The sequence below is a fragment of the Varroa destructor genome, unplaced genomic scaffold (genome assembly GCF_002443255.2).
Source record: "Varroa destructor unplaced genomic scaffold, Vdes_3.0 BEIS01000001.1, whole genome shotgun sequence".
In the NCBI taxonomy this organism is placed as follows: Eukaryota; Metazoa; Arthropoda; class Arachnida; order Mesostigmata; family Varroidae; genus Varroa; species Varroa destructor.
Genome location: NW_019211454.1, coordinates 30,804,991 through 30,824,861, shown reverse-complemented (window position 1 = coordinate 30,824,861; position 19,871 = coordinate 30,804,991). Strand labels below are relative to the sequence as shown.

The 19,871-nt window shown below is 39.3% G+C and overlaps 1 protein-coding gene and 1 long non-coding RNA gene across 16 annotated transcripts in view; one reads left to right on the top strand and one right to left on the bottom strand.

Moving 5' to 3' along the window:
- The window catches only part of LOC111255417 (ras-related protein Rap-1b), a 63,419-nt gene extending 57,482 nt beyond the window's left edge, over positions 1 to 5,937 (top strand). For 2 of the 3 annotated variants that reach the window (XM_022817376.2, XM_022817378.2), the window contains 2 exons: positions 1,315 to 1,487; positions 2,366 to 5,937. In XM_022817376.2, the coding sequence (XP_022673111.1) occupies positions 1,315 to 1,487; positions 2,366 to 2,488 (296 nt within the window). In that variant the 3' untranslated portion in view covers positions 2,489 to 5,937. The remainder of the gene's footprint in view (positions 1 to 1,314; positions 1,488 to 2,365) is intronic. The other variant, XM_086986217.1, reaches the window with a different exon arrangement.
- Positions 522 to 19,129, bottom strand: LOC111250506 (uncharacterized). Of its 13 annotated transcripts, XR_015325851.1 has the most exons (9): positions 14,616 to 15,366; positions 9,643 to 11,413; positions 9,193 to 9,303; positions 7,890 to 8,141; positions 4,869 to 6,731; positions 4,397 to 4,517; positions 2,065 to 2,234; positions 1,806 to 1,869; positions 522 to 1,513 (listed from the first exon to the last, which is right to left on the bottom strand). It is a non-coding gene; the product is annotated as an uncharacterized LOC111250506 (long non-coding RNA). The 13 variants fall into 13 exon arrangements; XR_015325834.1 differs by lacking the exon at positions 14,616 to 15,366 and adding an exon at positions 18,999 to 19,129 and having other exon boundaries at positions 4,397 to 6,731; XR_015325833.1 differs by lacking the exon at positions 14,616 to 15,366 and adding an exon at positions 16,724 to 16,866 and having other exon boundaries at positions 4,397 to 6,731.
- Between the last annotated feature and the right edge of the window lie 742 nt (positions 19,130 to 19,871).

The window sequence follows — 19,871 nt, the reverse complement described above, 5'->3', positions numbered from 1 at the left end:
AAAATAAATGGCAACAAATGGAACGAAAGTATCCTACATAAAGGCAACGTATACCCATAAATTTGGCGACAGGATTTTTCGAAGCACGCCTTCGAGTGCGCCTCTTACCGGTAGCTGCACGTCCGTAATGACCCTAAAAAATTGTGTTTTCCTGAGAAATCAAAATGTTTGCTCGATGATGACTACGAGGTAAAAACTATGAAATTAACTTAGACCCATGTCTCATGTGTGGCAGCGATGATCTACTATTAATCAAAAACGAGTTCCATTCTAGGCATCGTTTTGGGACTACCCAATCGGTCAGAGACGCAGAGTTCGCCATTTGACCCAATTTCAGTTGTAACAACGCGACGTTCAACAGAGTAAAAAATTGAGCTTTCACTCTAAGTTTAATTCTCTTCTTAAACGTTCATAGACGTATTAAAACGATATCAAGTATAACCGAACCGCGCTACAATCCCGCGAAGTGGCCCGCTACAGAACACTCAGCTTTAATTACAAATAATTTCAACCGCAAGATATACTCGTATTTTTGCCGACAATAGCTCAATAACATATCGAAGTAAAGCATGTCTTTGAGGTCTAAACGGCCCGTTTTATTGTAAATCTTTTTACTCAAAATACTTAAAATATCTGTGATTTAACAGATAACGTAGGCAAGTCACTCAAGTATAATGCATAGTGTTATTTCTTGCTTTATGCGGTTTCATGTTATCCTTCGATTAGGATATACTTTCAAGCGAACTCGGGGTGCCGCTATTGATGTGCGACGGGTACGATGAGCGCTTAAATTTGAACAAATAGCCACGATTTCGCCTATTAGCAGCGCTCCGGATGAATGTATATATGTATACATGTTGGGTGATCTTTGTGGCGTAAGCGCCGACGATCTCTCGCACGAAGGTGATACACTTTATCACGGATGTTTATCTAAAAAAAAAAGTGTTTTGTTTAACCTTGAAACAAGGAGAGCGCGTTTACAAAACGAGAACTTTGCACAATTTAGAAAACGCGCGGTACTGCACTGAACCTGTTTGTATACGCCAGGCTTTTGAGTGTGCAAACGACTCTGCTGTACTGCCACTAAGAAGCTAACGCGGACTCACAACACGAGCAGTGACAGACTTTGACGTCGGCCACGGCCCATACCTAAACGTCTCTAGAACCTAATTAATAATTAAACAATAGAAGTGCACTAAAATGATTTTCTCATAAATTTAACTATAGTTAGAGAAGATCGATAGGTTTAGCTGCGAGGGGCCCTTAATCACGTTGACGCGTTCCTAGCTAATATCGGTTATTGGAATTTTCCAGGTAGCAATGTTCACGAGGTGTTTCGGTCATTCATTCCTCTGTCGGGTATTCAGCTTCTACAACATTCAGAGGGTATTCCTACGACACCACAACTACGAAGACGTTCGTCTGTGCACCTGCCAAAACGATTCAGTAGTCCGAAAGGACAGCAACCTCCTCCGCAGCTTCCCGCAGTTCGTTCACCTTTTAGATTAATTCTCTGAAAAAAAATTGCATAAGCAAGTAGTTAGCTTACGGAAAGAGTCCAAGTACACACACATAAATCCGACTTCCTTTATGTACTCTATAGAATGAGATAACATTCTGCCATCTTGTCAGCCAAACGCAAATGTTAAGACGCTTTCGCTTTCTATCCGCTCGAATTTTTTCTCATTACCTAAACACATATATATATATATATTAACTACCGTGTGGAAAGTACATGTAACGCTTTAAGCTTTCACCGTCCACCGTCTGATTATGTTCTAATCCTAGCATAACGTCATGTTCACCTTATATGGCTGGGAAGTAATGTTCACGCATCAGACAAGTCATTGCAGACGTCTAGGAGTACGGCTGTAGAGGGTTGCCAAAGCAAAAGTTGTAGAGGCATGTTATTGTCAGTCACGGTAGGTGCGTCTGTCCGCTATGGTCGTGTTCGGCTTGCTCACATACTCTAATCGTCAACGTCAGCTCATTCCACTGCTTGCTAGAGATACATGTGCATTGTTACATTATACATATCTGATAATACTGAATATAACACGTTACCGTGCTTGCAAAAATGTGACGTCAGGCGTTGTCCTTAATTGGAGTTGGTTAGCTGGACAGCGCATCGTGAAAGCTCATGGTCAGTTTGGGCAAGACGTTGTGGACGACAATGATTCTTTTAAACTCCATTGTCCATTTATCGTTTGTCCGGGTGTAGCTGCAATATGGAACTGAAGTACGCACGTCGGTTTATTTAGTTTTCTGCGAATCTGTGTGGACTACTGGTCAGATTCGTTTATTACATTTTGTCGTCAATGCGCGTCACTCTTGCTAATAACTATGCTTGTTACTACAATTTCAGGAGCCTCCTTCAGCTCTTCAAAACTGCTCGGCCTTCAAGTCGAAGCCACGTTCGCGATCTTTAATTCGACGTACGAGTAAAAAGAACAAGGCAAAAACCGACAACGATTGTGCCGTTTCCTAAGTGAAATCGAAGCGGACGCGAGGTCGGCCGAGGACAGCAGGATGCTTTTTCAAAAATGCTTTTATTTGGCTTTTGAAAGCGGGTAGAGAACTACTTCACAATTAATCCCTCTCACACAAAACAGGCATCGTAAAAAGACCTTGTCAATTGATCGGCGCCAGCGCTCCCACTGTGTACCACACACTGATCCACCCATCCGTCGATGACACAAGCTTAATCACCGTAAAAAGTATGCTTATTACTACTTTCGGTATATGGTTATTATTGTCGATATCATAACGCAGATGGCAGAATTTCGATACGAACACGCGTTTTGATAAGGAAAAAAATATAGTAGAAAAAAACATGTAATAGAGAAAAAATGTTCCGCATGGAAACAAGGTAGACGCCACAGTTAGCTTCTCAAAGTCGGATCGAGCTCAAGAGTACGACGCCGCGCGATGCCTTTTGTGCACACTATTGGCTCACGAACCATAACAGCCATGTCAATTGATAGGCTCGATATGATCGCAATATTTGCAGGAACTGTTTGATTCAGTTATTCGATCAATAGTTCCTGGTAATGTCACTGTTTATGCTTGCCTCGCATAGCCGGCAGGACGTTACTTGTACTTGTTGCCAAAGCTAGTACTCCCTTATTTACAGAGCGAAAGACTTTATCAGGGACAGAGAGAAATGCGGAGACGGAATGTTGGCGGCGCTTGAAAGCTCAGATTCAATCAGTCGACGTTACCTCGGAGACGGTACCAGCTCGAGAGGAGATAAATCCGCTGTCTTATGAAAATCAATAAGGTGGATATACTATTCGATGGGCTGTATTTGTCTATGTACGACTGAACTGTGATGACATTATGTCAGATTAATTCAAATTTGTCACACGAGTCTGACCGAGCTCGAAGAAAAGAAAAAAAAAAAGCAAATATCGTACGGTATATACTGGTTCAGTTGAAGTAACATCGTACGCTATCCCAAGTAACATAACGAAACAACATAGGCCATGTTCCATCCGCTCAGACTGTAAACGACGAAGCTAGAGGGTAGTAACAGCTAACTAGCAGTATTACTAATTAAACTAGGGATACGAGAGAACTTTTTTACGGCCGACGGTTGGTACGGGAGAAAGCGTGCGTCCTTTTCGAAGTTGGTCAACGGCCGCGCTCTAGCTACATTGTGATAAAAAGTATGTTCATGATAAAAATAACAATATTAATTACCGTCATTTTGAAAACAATTAGAAAGTAAATATGACTAATATTATTTATAGTTATTCACTCATATTAACTATACTCGCTACATAATAATAGGAAAAATGGCGCCGAATTAAGAACATGTTAAACGATGAACGAAGGCATCTTGTTTAAGATAAACATATAAACAAGGCAGCAAAAAAGCAGAAAGAGAAGATTCATCCGTTACTACTACTACTACTACTACTATTATTGACATTGGGCCAATTTAAAATGGAACAACACTGGGTTGAATACATCCGGCGAACGGGTAAAATAGGGGTAAAAGGCGAATAGTTTATATATGTTGAAATGGTGTTTCCTCAATTATCGATAGATAAGTCGCTTGATTGCAAACTACTATAAATCTAATATTGATATTAAAACTATGGTATTTCTAGTCGACCTGTTTCCTATTTTTGACTTGAGATACGCGAGGGAAATATTACTAGTAGGTAAACATATTCCAGGGACATAAACACACCATATATGTAGATATAGATATAGACAAGAGAGCAGCAATAAAACATTGTTTTTTCGGTTTCCTTCTTTTCACAAACACCAGAGTAACGAACACACTCTTGGTGTTGCTCACTCTATCGCTGCTGCTATAAATTGTTACAATAATTATCTTATGACTATTATCGATAATAAGACAGTCATAAAAAAGAGGACATATTACCTTGTTGAAATATGGTCGAACTATGTGCCATATACAGACAGTATTGGCACAACTATTGTTGAATAGTTGTCGCTGCCCCTGGCCATAGCGAGAAATCCAACTGAGTCTAATATAGCAGCATCTCAACGAACAGAGAGAACAAAAAATTGATGAGTTACAAATGCCTGTTGCGAACGATACACGTAACATCACAACTAAATTGCCACGTAAAAATCTTCGAAAAAATCACACCGTTTTCGCACACGTTTGTAAAATACAAATATATATATATATATATATAATATTCTATTATCACTATAAAGCAACATTAGTGAAAAGTAGATTATTACTATTATGGCTTTTTTTTTTTAGCACCATTCTACATCTACAAGCGCATTGTTAAATGACCGCAATCACAATAACATAGTATTATTAAGAAAATTTATATGGAACAAAGTGAGTATATGCGGGAGAGGACTGAACGTCAACTTACCTTATATGTATAATCTCAGCAAGAAAATCAATATTACGAATGCAAGCGAGCAATCGGAATAAACCAAGGTCAGATAGGCAGGCCGGCCGGCCGGCCGGCCGAAGTCGAGAGTAAGCGATTTTCGCAAGGTGTCCAACACAAGTCTACTTTGTTGCCATCGTTATCACTGTCTTAATTGCAAACAGCATTAAGACTTAATTTTTTTTAAAAATTTTCATTGTAATTCATTATACTACTGTTGCAGCCTTGCTGTGGTGGTAGTGTCGTTCGAACGGGCGATGCGGCACAGAGGCGCGCGCAACGTATGTACGGAACAACATAACATTTGAAACAATGAGCACCTGGGACGTTGTCTGTAGACAGAAATAATAATATTGGTCCCCTTTGGTAAATTGTTTGTAACTCCGTTACCTAGTGGTTGGGCTGATCACAGCATTGCATGAAAAAGGATAGTCGTGTCACAAGAGGAATTACTGAAGTGGTAATCACCCGAATAAGTGCACTTGAGTCAAACTCAATCGATTCTGAAAGATTCCGTCGCTCGAGATCGCGACGGGAAGCTCTTAGCTGGTATACGCTTTTTTTGTTTCGCGTAGTTTACCATTTTTTATTTGGTAGTGATTTCTCGTGTTAGACGGACCTTATCAGGGTACACCTATTCGTAGCGGGTTCAGCGCTGACGATTAAATATGCTCCTGCCGAGACCGCCGCTCACTAATCTTAACTACATTCCGCTCCTAACCAATCTACGTCCATTGGGAATGCGTTAGAACCATCGGATATCGTAAACAAAAAAAATACATAAGCGATATCCACGTATGACGACAAAAATAGGTAAGAACACACAGTGGGAGCGCGAAGGACAAACTGGCATATATATATATATATAAAGCACGAATTTACATATTACATAGTATATAACTGCACGGGACGGCGAAAAATGTCGAGGGATTCTGAATAAAATTATTCATAACACTATTATTACATCATCGACGTTATTATATAGACAGAGCTGATTGCTTATCTTTGTTCATATTTGAATTCGCTTTAATAAATAATTTGCAATTATCGCTTCGCGTGTTCTTTTAGAATCTAGCCTAGCTTAAGTTTTTCCCTCTCCGTACTTTTTTCGAAGACATGTACGCGTGCTCTTTCAATGCATGCTGGCTGCGTGAGAGAACCACAACACAGAACAATATGAAACGCCATTCTATTTATCAAATATAATCGTATCTAGCAGTACGTACATGAAGCTTTGATTCTGTTCCAGATAACAGTGAAAGTATTAAGTATTCAGATAGTATACAATTGAAAATTATTTCCAGCACTCTCTTGAGAGCCTAATTTCGAAAACTTCGTTACTTATGCCGTTAACAGACTCCGCGACGGTTAGAGAACCGTTTGCGCGCCAGCCATTCAACCATTGCTCTTACGCAACGAAGATGTTCTTATATATTGCTCAATATTGTTATTTCAGTCTCCGTTTTTCGAAAAAGTTCGGTTCGTTTGTAATCTCTAGAAATCAAATTGTAATCTCAATTTCAGGTCTCGAATTGCTACGAGAGAGAAATACTTTCCCGCTGCCGTTCCACCTGCCGTAAAAAGCGTACTCATTATGATCGTTTAATTCATGTATTTATTTTCCAACACATTTTAGGATCTAGGCGTATTTGCTTCAACGATCTCTTCCAATCTTCTCGGTCATTAACGACCGGGACTGGTATTTCGGGACGTTGGTCCACAACGGCCCTTTTGAACTCGACACATTGCCCGAGTCCTTGGTCATGGTTGAAGCTCATTCCTCCGAAAATCGATTCTGATCCTTCAAGCTGTACAGCTGTCCTTATTGTGGTTGGCAGCTTCCTATTAATGTCGATATTTTCATAAACATGAATAAATTTTTGTGCAAAGAGGAAATATATTTTACAGCCTTGAATTAATGCTGAGAATCCCCGCGCTCTTTGGATCGTTTTTTCAACTTGTATCATGGCTACATAATGGGGTTTCCCTTGAAACCGATTCCAACTTGTACTTAGTAAACGGCGAACTATTGAAAGTAATCAATGGTTATTGCGGACAGAGAAAGAAAGTTCTCGAAGTTTCTAAGTAAGCTTGAAACAATACTGTGTTCTACCTTTACTATTACGTTGCTTAATGAATTACCGTGTTTTCTCCATGTCTGTCCGAATTCTTAATCTACTTAGTAGAAGCAAAGGCGGTTCCGTTTTCGGTCTCTCACGGGTCCATTGCTTACAGTATTTCCATACACATTACACTCGCAAATTAACTACATCGTACAACAATGAATAAAAAGCATCTTTTTGTTCTATATATATATATAGGTTATATAGCATCACGCGTAAATAATAGTCAAAATATCATTTATAGTATTTTCTGTATAAGGTAGCCTAATGTAAACAATACAGTCTAAATAGAGAGCCTTGCCGATTTACTTTAGAGTTACAACGGCGTCCGCTTTCTCTGCGAGCTTCTAACCCAGAAGTAAATTACTCCGCTAGGGCTGCATTTACAAGATCAACTTCAACCCTTTCTGCTGCTTGTACAGCGACATTTTATGGCCTGACCAGTATACATGATGTTGCCTATGGCCAGAAAGGTCTGGCAAACAGAGGTGAAAATGGGAGGCTGGGAGCTATAACTACTTGGAATCCTGAAGCTCTGTCGGATCTCGTTCCTCTGTCCCGATTTAGAAATCTGTTATTTTCGTCGCGCTCCACCCGAGAACCAACAATGGCTGCTTCCTGCAAGGTTGATGCTAGTCTAGTGGGCTTTAGAGATCTCTCTCAGGCTCCTTTCTCTGTCTGCGTGGCTATCGCTCTACAAACAAGCGAACGACTTCTCATTGACGCTAGTCGTCCCAGCACCTCTCGCATATTTTGTTAGCATCTATAGTTGTCTTTGCCTATTTAATAGCACCAATAGAAGCAGGGATAACAGCAAAGGTAACGGTCGTGAGTGCTGCGCAACTTCTGCGCCCATAGCAAAAGCATTTACACTTACCTACAGAGGGGGCGTGACCAATGGCTGCGATTGCCGAAATAATGTATTAACTGTTCCGGTGAACGTGAGAAAAAACCCTATATGATTGACGTTTATTTGAGGAAGGTCTCACATCTTTGAGTATGAGATCTGAAGTTACTCCGAGAAGTTTCCGGCTGATCCTCCATAAAAAAGAATGCTTACTGCTCCCTTATGAGATCTTCTCGTACTGCTATAGACCAGAGCACAAGAGGAACGGTTTTATCGTAGCTGCTGTCGTTCAGATGGAACAATATAGGTAATAGTATAGAAATAAACACAGTAACGTAAGAAAAGATTAGATTTCCTCTGCTCATCCGAAGCACGGTATGTACTAGACACCCAGCATTTCAAATTATTATTTTTTTTTGTGGCAAATCTTATTTCAAAAGAAACGAGAAGGAGAAATCAATATGTTTCTTATAAATATGATGGTATCCTCGAGGTTTATCAGTTCATCCGTTGAGATCCTGATTAATAAAAGGCAACTGAAAGGATAATCACCCCGTACTATTTCCTGCGCCTGTTTAATTGGTATGTTGGTCGATATGTGGGCGACACTCCTCAGAGTTAGAAGGAGAGCTCGACCCTTGACTGTGAGGTATATTTAACTAAGTGAGATTTTCGAAATCTAAATTGGCCAAGGAATGACTGGTAGGCTATTTTCTATTAGTCATATTATAAGCAACATTGAATGGACAAAACTTGTTCAGCTCACTTTAACTACTCACAAGGTAACAAACAAAACTTTCTTTCGAATTGTATATGCCTCGAATCGCGCTAATACGACACATAAGTCTTAAGTTTCAGAACTACCATGTATTGATGTCGACCGACTGGCTCCTTTCTGGACGTGAACGTGACTGATTACCTGCTGCTTTTGATTTTCTAGTTCAAGAACGCTGACGCTGTGTTTAACTTGGCCTGTATTTTCCAGCTTCTCGGCCATAATTCCTTTGACCTATTGTATTGGCTCTTAAAAAGAGATGGCACACGCTACTATATCGAGTAACTGGCTAATGATATATAATAATATAGCTATTATCGCTTTTTCCCTGACGCTTCATGTGGAAGCGTCTCTGTTTTCACCACTACCACATGAGTCTTCTATCTTATCAGTGTTGTTCTCAATAACTGAAATTGTTTATTCTTTGTTGCTCATATCTGGAAAGCGACTTTTCAAGCTATTCTTTCTCTACTCCAAGCTTGCTGTCTGTCTTCTTCAACTGACCGTTTACGCATTTAACAAGCATTTATCAAACTCGAAACATGAGGCCAATGTTACCATTGTTTTGCTGCGTAGTCGCACAGATCTGCTCAATTTCGGGTCGCGTCAGCAGCTTCGATACAACTACGTCGTATTAACTCGAATAAAGCGCTTCTGCGGTGTGACCACCTATAACAACAAGGGGCAGAAACACTTTATGGAATTGCGGCCTCGATAAACTCGAAGTGTGCCTATTTTCCGTAAAATACTTCGTCAGCCGACATCTTGTATCGATTCGACATCAAGATACTGGACAGTTTTTACTCAGGGAGGAAGCGGAGCAGCATCGCTGACTGTATCCACTATGCGAAACGTACCAGTTCGAATTTTATGTACTATTACACGCACTAGCAAAAACGGTTTTTAGCTCAGTATACCTAAAACTGCTAGTTTTCGCACTGTCATCCATCTTATCGATGCTCTGAACTCAAGCCATCTTTCGAACTATACGTGTAACTTAACTCGAACCTGTACGCGCCGTAGTGCTCATGCCGGTTGTTGTCTTATTTTCAAATGACCACTCTATTGTTTCGTTGTCCGCTGTTGAATCACTATTGACTCCCAACAGCCCAAGATTCAACGCAATTATCAGCTGAGAAGTCAACTGCTAAACTTGACAATAGGAACCAGTGTCGAAGTGTCCTTAACGGCAGACGAAACTATCTATCACAGAAAACTGTGAGCTATGCTGCTTATGCCTATGGATTCCAGCTGCGATAGTTTAATTTTCGTTTACCGAGAAAAAATCTTCAGGGGAGACTGTCGTAGCTTATAGGTGATTATAGTATACGCAATACAATCTTTGATGATTGATTCACCTAACTGGTGCTGACGCATTTAATGCCTTTTTAGAAGACTGCCTAGACGTCACATTTCGAATAAGTTCGATAACTTATTCGTTTGTTGCAACTTGAGTGTGACTTGGATCACATTGACGGAAGAAGCCTATCAACTGTCTTTGTGCCGAAAGAAGTAGTCTTTAAAACTAGTTATGCTCCCTATTCCTTACTGAATTACTGAATGGTTACTGAATTTAACCACACTTAAATAGTTATTCAGTTAAATCCCATAGATTTAGACGAATCGTAGCAATTATTTAATGCTAGATAAGTAAATCACAGCAACTGATTTACCTTTTCCTCCAGTATCCAACATTGAGTTAACTGTAGGTAAGAAATGAATTGCACGACACAATCGTCTAATTTGTCCCCATCCGACAGCTTATCGAACTACGATAAGCTGTCGGATGGGAGCGCGCGAGAAACTGACTTTTCTATTGAATTGAAATAAAGAGCGGTTTCGGTATTTTTTTTTACCTAACAGAAGCGCAGAATTTCATTCGAATTCTAGCTAGAATAGATAGATTGACTATGTGTCCGGTGGCATTCTTTATGACTTTCTTCCTATTCGCCAATCGACTTATGTATCCTTTTTCGTCAGAATTTCTCGAGTGTGGTGTTGAAAGAAAATTACTATTTTTTTTTTTTAAGATTTTAAGATTTTGTTCATTATATTATGTACGGTTACGAATTTCATTTGTTAGTGACCGGAAAACGTGAGGATCCGTTAAAGCGAGGTTTCGAGAATATGGCGGGTACAAAAACGCCTTGCACGTAGGCTCTTAAAAAGCGGCTTAGCCATCGTTGCCATGTGCTGCCTGTCCTGGAGAAAGATAACCTTACCTCACCGATTGGCTCTTCTCTACTGAATTGCCTCGTTCACTAAATTCAGCTTGGCTATATACAGATCCCTGTCGACCGCCGTATTCCTCTTAGAAGTTCCCAGTGTATAAAGCGCTTTTAGTACCATCGAACGCAAATCATCGTTCTCTTGCGATAAAGATCTAAATTAGTTTTGAGCTTGAGCGTATCGGACGGAGCATCTCTTTCTGTTTTCTACCGACGTCGGAACACCATTCTCATCACCGGTGGCAGTTTTACGTAGAAACCTTTCATTGTCGCGGCATGTTGCTCGGTGCCGGGCAAGACGTTGAGAGGTGATGAGAAGCCGCGCTCCTATGCGATGCCATTTCAGCATATGGGGCATCCGTGCTCCTAATTATTGAGCAAATCCCATAGATCTAAGCTGCTTGTCGACAGTCGTGTAACTGCAATCTATTTTCTCGTCCAGTTCATAGATTGCTTGCCGGTCGTCCTTCTTGAAAAACACTTTCGATTGACCCTCAGATGGCCAACGGACACGGGGCCTACCCTCCGCTTACAAGATGCCAATCTTGAACCTAACGAAACATTTTAAACGGTTTCTTTAGTTATAGCGTTTTCACCGTATACGGCACAAAGTCAGTGCTGCTTTGATCTTAACGAGGTAGGGTGTGTGTCAGAAAAGCTCTTTCAAGTGGTGTATAGAAATGAACGGTAGAGAGATCTAAAGGAAAAGCAACATTAAAAACAACCTAAAGCTACTTATGTGCCAATACACACATACCTATAATAAGAGACATCTGTTAATAAGCAATCCGTCGACCATAGTTCTGTTTGAATATCGAATATGGTGACCAGTAAGCTATTTGCAGTTTGACCTTTTGTCAGACACCCTCACCTTGACTTATAAAGCATGTTTGTATAATCATAGAAGCACCTCTAAGCTATCTCTGTTAGAAAGGACAGGATTGACAAGGGCGCGCGCATATCAGAATTAGATCACCCTAACTGATACTGCGATTCTCATGAGGCGTAGATTAATAGTGGAGTTATAACGTAGTAATTGACAATCATAAGTAACACCAAAGAAAACAAAAATAGTTTAGAGTAGCTTAGTCATAATTTATCAATTCAGCGCAAAGCCACCGGTGAGAGATAACAACTTAGGTACACGCGAGTCATAAGTTCTCAATTATTACGTTACTTAACGTGATTAATGCAAGCACAAACCAGGACGAGGCTCTCACAGTTGAGCACCCGGAAGTTTTCAAGTTACAGCCTTAACCCGATGGAACATCTAACATGAGCGCGCGCGCGCTAAACGGATCGACGTTCTTTAGATAGTGTATATACAAGGTCCGAACTTAATCAAAGACGAATGTTAAGAGATGAATGTTGATATCAGCAGTGAAAGAGGAGGGTTTGCAGTATGTATAAATAAGGCAATAAAAATCCAGCTGGGGTGACAAAGGAGCCAACAACAAATTCGCTCAAATCATTAGCGTTTACAAGGATGCGCTTAGCTTAGGACTGCACTACTTTTTTTTTGTTGCAAATTTCTCCGCTTTTCAGATGCATACAAGCTAGAAAATAATTCATTTGAGAAGAACCAGAACCGTTTCAACAGCGGACGCGTTCATTGTCAGAAAAAGATGTTCCAATTTAGCCCAGACCTTCTTAGAGTGGAACGACAACATCCGCAATGTGAAAATTAATTTACGGTGAAAATTAGAGACGCGCAAAAATCACTATAAAAAATCGATACCGTTTTGCAACATCTACATTGTATTGACATTACTAAATGGTAATGAATAGAAAGGGTTAACTCATGGAGACGGAAGATCTCTATTTAAAAAATAATGATACAATGAGTTTTTTGCCAGGTCACGCACATACAGGATCATACACTATCGAATGATATACTTCCGAGAAGATCAAGCTCATGCCACAACACTCAGTTAACTATGAACGTTCGTTTGATTCGCGACGATGATGCCCCAATAAAAATATACTCAGATACGATGTTTGTTTTGCAATAAGCGCCTCATACTGTTCTCACAACGCACGAAGTAATGAGATGCGCGCCATAAACGTACGATAAACTAGTAAATCCGCTGTTCGTATTGCCACGAGTCCATACACTAACACTGACGATTGATGGCAACAGGCCGAAAGTGAGCTTTTGATCCTCTTGCTATTGTGAGAAACGAGGTCGTTAGTAAAAAAGAAAATATTATGATGATAAGGCAAGGTTTCGGGGAATCGATCATCGATACCTGAGTAACTAATCAGAAAGAGAGCCTACCATCGTCCCCGAAGTAAAATTTTATTAATCGTAGAAATATATTGTATCTCATGTATGAAAGCCATTCGAAAACATTGAGACGTTATTAAAGCTAATAGGAAGTGTGTATTGACTATGTATTCCCAATATATGTGCAGCTTAACGTTCGGAAATGATTTGTATATCCCCGATTCATTCTCAGGTATATCGTAGTAGTGATTCACCGAAGATGTTCATGCCGCATTGTTATATGAAAATAGTTTTTACTTTTTCTACACTAATAAAATAAGGCTTACGATCTCCCATTTATATAACGCTATATAGTGTGATCTCCCTACACTCACTGGCTGAAGTTATTGTTATGACGCATAGTGCGGTGGTATATTTTTCTCCCATCAACAACACTAATCCAGCATGCATTTCATGTAACAATATTGTGGAGTAATTGAACGCCGATCTATAAGCCCCAGTGGAAGTTAACTAGACTATTGTGGATCAAGATCTTTAGAGCTCGCACCGCTCTCGTAAACGACTAGAAATGCTTTTATAATAATTGCTTTGGGTATTCTTTTTCACGCACGCAAACTGCAGCGGTCCTTCCAAGCTGGCCGATTTCATCAAATTTAATGTATGACGTTAGTCTTTTGTTTAGATCGTCCATTAATATGGAGTGGAATATATCAGTGAGGCGCTTCGATTCGATATGAGTCTCACTATGAACACTTAACCGATACGACCAATGTACTAAATAAAAGTGTAGCCTTTTGTTTTCCGAATCTCGTAACCGAAATACGATTGTGACGAAGACTGATTGGGGCAGTCTTCTTGATGCATAGATACATATCTACTCATTATGTTATTTGTATAATTGTGGGATGGGAAATTTGGTACCGATGCACGCTGCTTCAGTGCTGCTGTGAGCCATGAAAGACAGCTTGAAAATATATCATATTAGTAGCGGTATTCCTTTGCGAAAACAAAAGAGAAAATGACATTTTCTATTGTTATTAAGCTTATTAGATTCCCGGGCTTGCGTAGCTTATAGATAGCATCTTATTATTCTGTAGTCCTTTTTTTCATATGGAGCGCTGTAAGACATTTTTTTCTAAGACGTCTGCTAGTTTTTCTCTGCTCGATTATGGAGTATGGTAACAATGTCTGCGGCTATATTTAGATCAACGCTATCGGAGAGCATCGATTTGCATTGGAACTGAATATTTGCAACAAAGATGACTGTGTTAGGCGCCTTCTAGATATGCCTAATACCATCTGAGTTTATTTGATATAATTGGAGGTCGGGTAGACATATAATTTAGCCTTATAATTTATGACGATTATATTTAAAAACATATTTAAAAAGTAAAATAACCCTGCATGTGAGTAAGACTCACACAACCACTAAACAATAGTCGTGGATGAAATCGTTCAGCTTTCAAAACGTTTCCCTGCTGCAGTAATGGTGTGGTCTTAGGTCAGAAACAACTAGGTATACGTACCGGCTTTCGGACTGGAGCTCCATGCTAAACTTCAGTGATATTTCAAAAAGCTATTCGACCTCACAAGGCCAACTCACTGCACCGTTACGCTTGACCAGCCTGAGTACCGTTCCACTCGCCACTTTTCGTATATTCAAGTCTAACCCATACCACTATACCGTAGGTTGTTTTCGTTGGGCAATTTTAGCATTCGCAAAAATGGGACGCAATTTTTTACACTAATTAAGTACACCCGCTATTGTCATTTCTTTACACAATGATTTTTATGTTGCTTATGACATTTTGTACTCTCTTTGTCATATTTATAGGGGAGTGACTTAAACTGGCCACATGCCTACCTAAACAGCCAGTCCCTCCGTTCAAAATATGCTTTCAACGAAAGCATCCCTATTATTTTTACCTGACACAATAAACAAAGGTTGGAGTGACGCAGGGGATACGATAAAAACATGCCGTTTTATGACGAAAACAGCTACAGATATGGCCTTCACAGTATGCGATAACAATTTGCGGCTTTTATCCGACGAAAGCTTTTAACAATCGGTACTTAAAAGCCGGCAGAAAATGCGCAGGCAAACTTAAAAGAAGCCGAGACGACGGTTTCAACTATTACTTAAAGGTCGTTATAAAATAGTGCTTCCGCACTAGCTAGACCACCAACACTGTGCTAAAAGATAGTGCAGGATTGAAACGGAGCAATATTTTTCCATTGAGGCCTTTCATTCAACCATATTGAATCACAACGAGTCCAAATAGTCAGACGCCTTGATAAGAATTTCGGAAACATTTTTCAATTAATCTACGCCGGGTGTTTTTGAATTTTTAGCAGCATTAGAATTTACCTGACTGCTAATTTTCGCTCCCAACCTATCATTGGCCTCTACTTGAACGAGACCGCGGATCGCTATTTCAAATCCTGCCATCGACACATTACGATCCAATCAGCGCAAAAGAAAAAGCTAACGTACTACAGCGAAATTATAGATTAATTAATTAATGAAATACGTTATAATTACCAGAAGCTAGCAAGGAGTCGAGAGTAATCGTGTGACTAATACTAGAACAGTTCGGGTGTGCTGCTTAGGTGTAATTGTGACCCATAAAGGCGGTGATAATGAATAAGGTTGTTTGTTTCATTCGCCTCCCTCCGTATTTGCACTGTTTTCAAGCTTTTTGTTTCAAGTTGTTGATTCGTTTTTTTTTTCGTATTGCTAATATTCATGCGCATATTGAACCCTATTGGTAATCTTCAAATATTGGTTATGTTCAATAAGAACTCTGCTCGTGTCAGTATCAGTTAATAGTACGTCACATGTCAAGCCTCTCTATAAAAAATACATTGTTAAACTGCACCGGTAAGTTTTTGCTTCTGTATGTTAATTTTCCCTCTGAGTATTTATACAGCATACGTATGCATATACAAATATGCTCTCATCGGAAAGCCTTCAGGGTGGCAAAAGAAAATGTTCTGAATAGATACGTAGGTAAGATTGATCAGAGCAGAAGGATCTAAGAAACACCAAGGAGCAGAAACCATCATATCTGCCGAGAATCGAACAAAATAGCGGTCGATAAATTATGGACTTCGTCGCGGTGGTGGTCAGCAATGCCTCAGTATCTGTGTAAGTTCCATCGACATCTTCGAATCAATTATCCATATCATAATTATCTACTTTGCCCTTATCCTAAAATTAAAATTTCTCAACGTTCTTCTGAGATGATGTATAAGTTTTAGACTTGTAGTAGCCAGGATATCAGTTTTAAGTGACGCTCAGAGCGAACATGTTTGATATCTGATTCACATGGAGAGGCCTATTGGCCATAAACCTAATACTGCGAGATTGATCATTTTTCGACATCCTCTCGGCTGAATGACAGCCGATCTCAGTCTTGCCCGCAACTATAGTTTACAAAGAACATGCGTTCAGTCTCGAAGTATTTTGGTCAAAATATATTGGACTAATATGTATAAAAAAGCCTAATTTGTACCATAATATAGCTGTTTCAGAACAAAAAAAACATCACTAGCGCAATTAGGCAAGAAAGCACTAGACCGTTCGCGATATTATTCTGCATCCTGTTTCAAGTAGCTTGCTTTATACACTTACCTCTTATTTTACTTCATTCTAACAAAAGTTGCGATGTAAAGCAGCAGATAGTTATTCTCTCGAAACCGTTGTATGTGCTCTTAGGTTCGGGTTCATGTTTTTTGATGTTGGGCTCTCTTTCTTTGTTTTTAATTACGGGCCTACATTTTGCGTGGCGCTGTCTAGAAGAATGGAAAGGGAAACGACTCATTGCACATCCATAAACAGTTCTGCAGTAGCAGACAGCCTGATCGCGCGTTGGCTGGACGGCAATAATTGAAAATGGTTTACGGAGAAATAAGGATGCAATGCTTTGCTGTCCTTGTGCTGACAGGAGTAGTACAATAATAGTATATTCACCACTACTTCTGTGATTATTTATAGCATTTTACTAGGTGCCCTTTTTCCATGAGCACATCGCTCCGTATACTTGAGGTTTAATTAAACGGTCACTAAAGATACTTCTAAGCAGAAAGCAAAGTAACAATGATATTCAGTAAGCGAAATACAACAAAATATTGTTCATTCTCAAAGTGCTACGACGCACAATACACACTTTCTATATTAGGCCCACTTGGCCAGTTGCAATGTCCTTAGGTAAAAGGTCGTTTACCATCCTTGTGGAGGTATAGGTAGCAGGATTTAAGGCTGCAAATGCACAGTTATGTTGCAAATGTAGATACTTTTCTACATAGAATTACGTATATTGAAGGCATTCCTTTGTTCTAGGCTCAGAAAACTGATTATTAAAGCTCATCTTTATTGATACGTATGCTGTATTTGAATTCTTTTTCTCTCATAAAGTGAGTCGTTACATGCTATGCCGAAGGGAAGCTTCGCGTTAATGTGCGTAGATTTCAGGTAATACCATACATATATCATTTTTGTCGCTACATGGCAAATAGTTATCCTTTTATAGTTACGGCAAAGGAGCCGTTAAAAGGGAACGACATATACGCTTCCAATTTTCTGGGATGTCAAAACAATAATCCTATAGATGTCCATAATGCGTTTCTTTTTTACACACCTAATGACACGCATTGCAGTTAAAATAGGCTCCTCGCTCTATTTTTCCTATAAAAGTTAAAATTGGTATAACAGGCGGTTTCACCGTCATGGGACAAGCCGGTAACGTGCTGCGTTTGATTGGTCGGTAGATCGTTTGGGGACCTAGTATATGGACATTTTCAAGCGTAAATGGGTTGAACAGAGGAGTAACCCACAATTGTTTATACTTCGTTAATATACTTTGCTCCGGCACTATCAACATAATAACCGACATCGAGTCTTCCTAGTAAATAATCATTATAATAATTAATAACCTCGGAATTATTTTATATCCAATTCTTGCTACAAATAAAAATGCTTCCGTCAAGTACGTTATATATATAGTATTAAATGAAAAAAAAATATATGTACATATGTCAATTAAATTTCCTACCATATGTCATAATAAGATGTTGCATATCCATCTAATCTAGTATGCTGTAACAATTGCTCACAAAATAGTGTTATTTTAGCTTCCCCATAATACTCTACCACTGAAAAACTATAGAATAAATAGTTAAAAATAATCAATAAAATTAAGTGTGCTGGCGAATATCGTAATATTCTTATTAGATCATAAGTTTTTCATAGTTTCTTCTTGATAACGTTTTTAGGTCACACTGAATGATTACTGTTTATAACTATAATTAAAATTCGATAAAATTAATTACGGCAGCAATTTTAGCTTTGCGCAACAATTCATTAAAACTCTAATCAGGCATTAATTTTTTTCTAGTGCTTTGTTGCATTTGTTGTTATCATTGGACGAGACACTGATCGAAGATTCTACGAAAATTACATCGGATCTTTGATGACTGCTAGAGCCTTTCCTAGATTGCTCATATATTCCCTAATTTCGGAGTGCAACAACAACAACAACAACAACAACCCATCTGTAAGCTCTACTTTCCGGTTTGCTAGGGGCATCTAAAAAGTGTTTTAAGCTGGTGGCAATGTACGTAATGACATCCGTCCATTTCTTGAAAAGGGGGCGAAAAAGACCGGGCTAGTTTGTCGGAAGCCACTCATTCAATGGTCAACCAGTTTTCTTTTATCATTGTTAATGTTGAAAATATTAGACCCCCCCCCCTCGTCCCCAGAACGCCTTTTTATCAGTTGGTACCTTATATGGAAGGTCACGGTCATTTAGTTTTAACCCCTTCATGTATCGGTCACACTGATAGCAATCTCGCATTTAATATACGTAAAATATAAATAAAATACGTTTACCAACATACAGATTACTTACCTGCTTAAGCTATTTACGATCGGGACTTCAGACCTAGCACCCTGACGTCGACAAGGAAAAAATTCTATCAACGGAAGGTTCCTTAGATCCACAGGGCATTTTTTGTTACAACATAGATCACTATACGTCGAGAAATGAAACGCTGTTACGACTCTAAATGCTATATAGACGTTTGAGCCGACGACGTTATATATATGACCATACCGCTCAAACCTTAGCATTGTTATGTTGCTGAACTAATACACTGCTATTTACAACAAACAAATGCATTAAATTAAAAAAAAACAAATATCGTCTTTTCAGGTTCAACTTAACGTTGAAAGGTAGAGAGATGTTATTCCTATCCAAGCTCTTCTTTACTACTGTCATGAGATAAAATAGTGCGATGTTTTTGTTTATGTTTGCAAACTCCGCGCATTTTTGGGAATAATGCTCTTTTTTCCTGAACGACCTACTAAAATGAACAGAGTTCGAAGATGGTTTGCAATAAAGCCTTTTGCCCCGACAAGCCTCGCCTATTGCTGTTTAGCGATGATACGGCTAATGTTGATGTTACAGGAACCATTGGGAAGGGCACAGATACTGCTAATCCCCTCAGAATATCTAACACACCTGAGCAATTGAGCTAACATCTGAAACCCTCAGCGTGAATATATACCCATGGTTTGGCCGCTTATAAGTAGCCGCCGGGCGCTCAGTCCTAAAGCAACTGCATTATATAGTGGTACTACCAACGGCACATATAAAAATTGTAGAAGATAAAAAAAAATATACCATAATACCTGTTTCGGACTTAGTTTCTCTGCTGCATGTGCTGATGCTTGTCGGCTTTCCTATACTTTATATTAATTAAAGATGCCGGGAGCAATATAA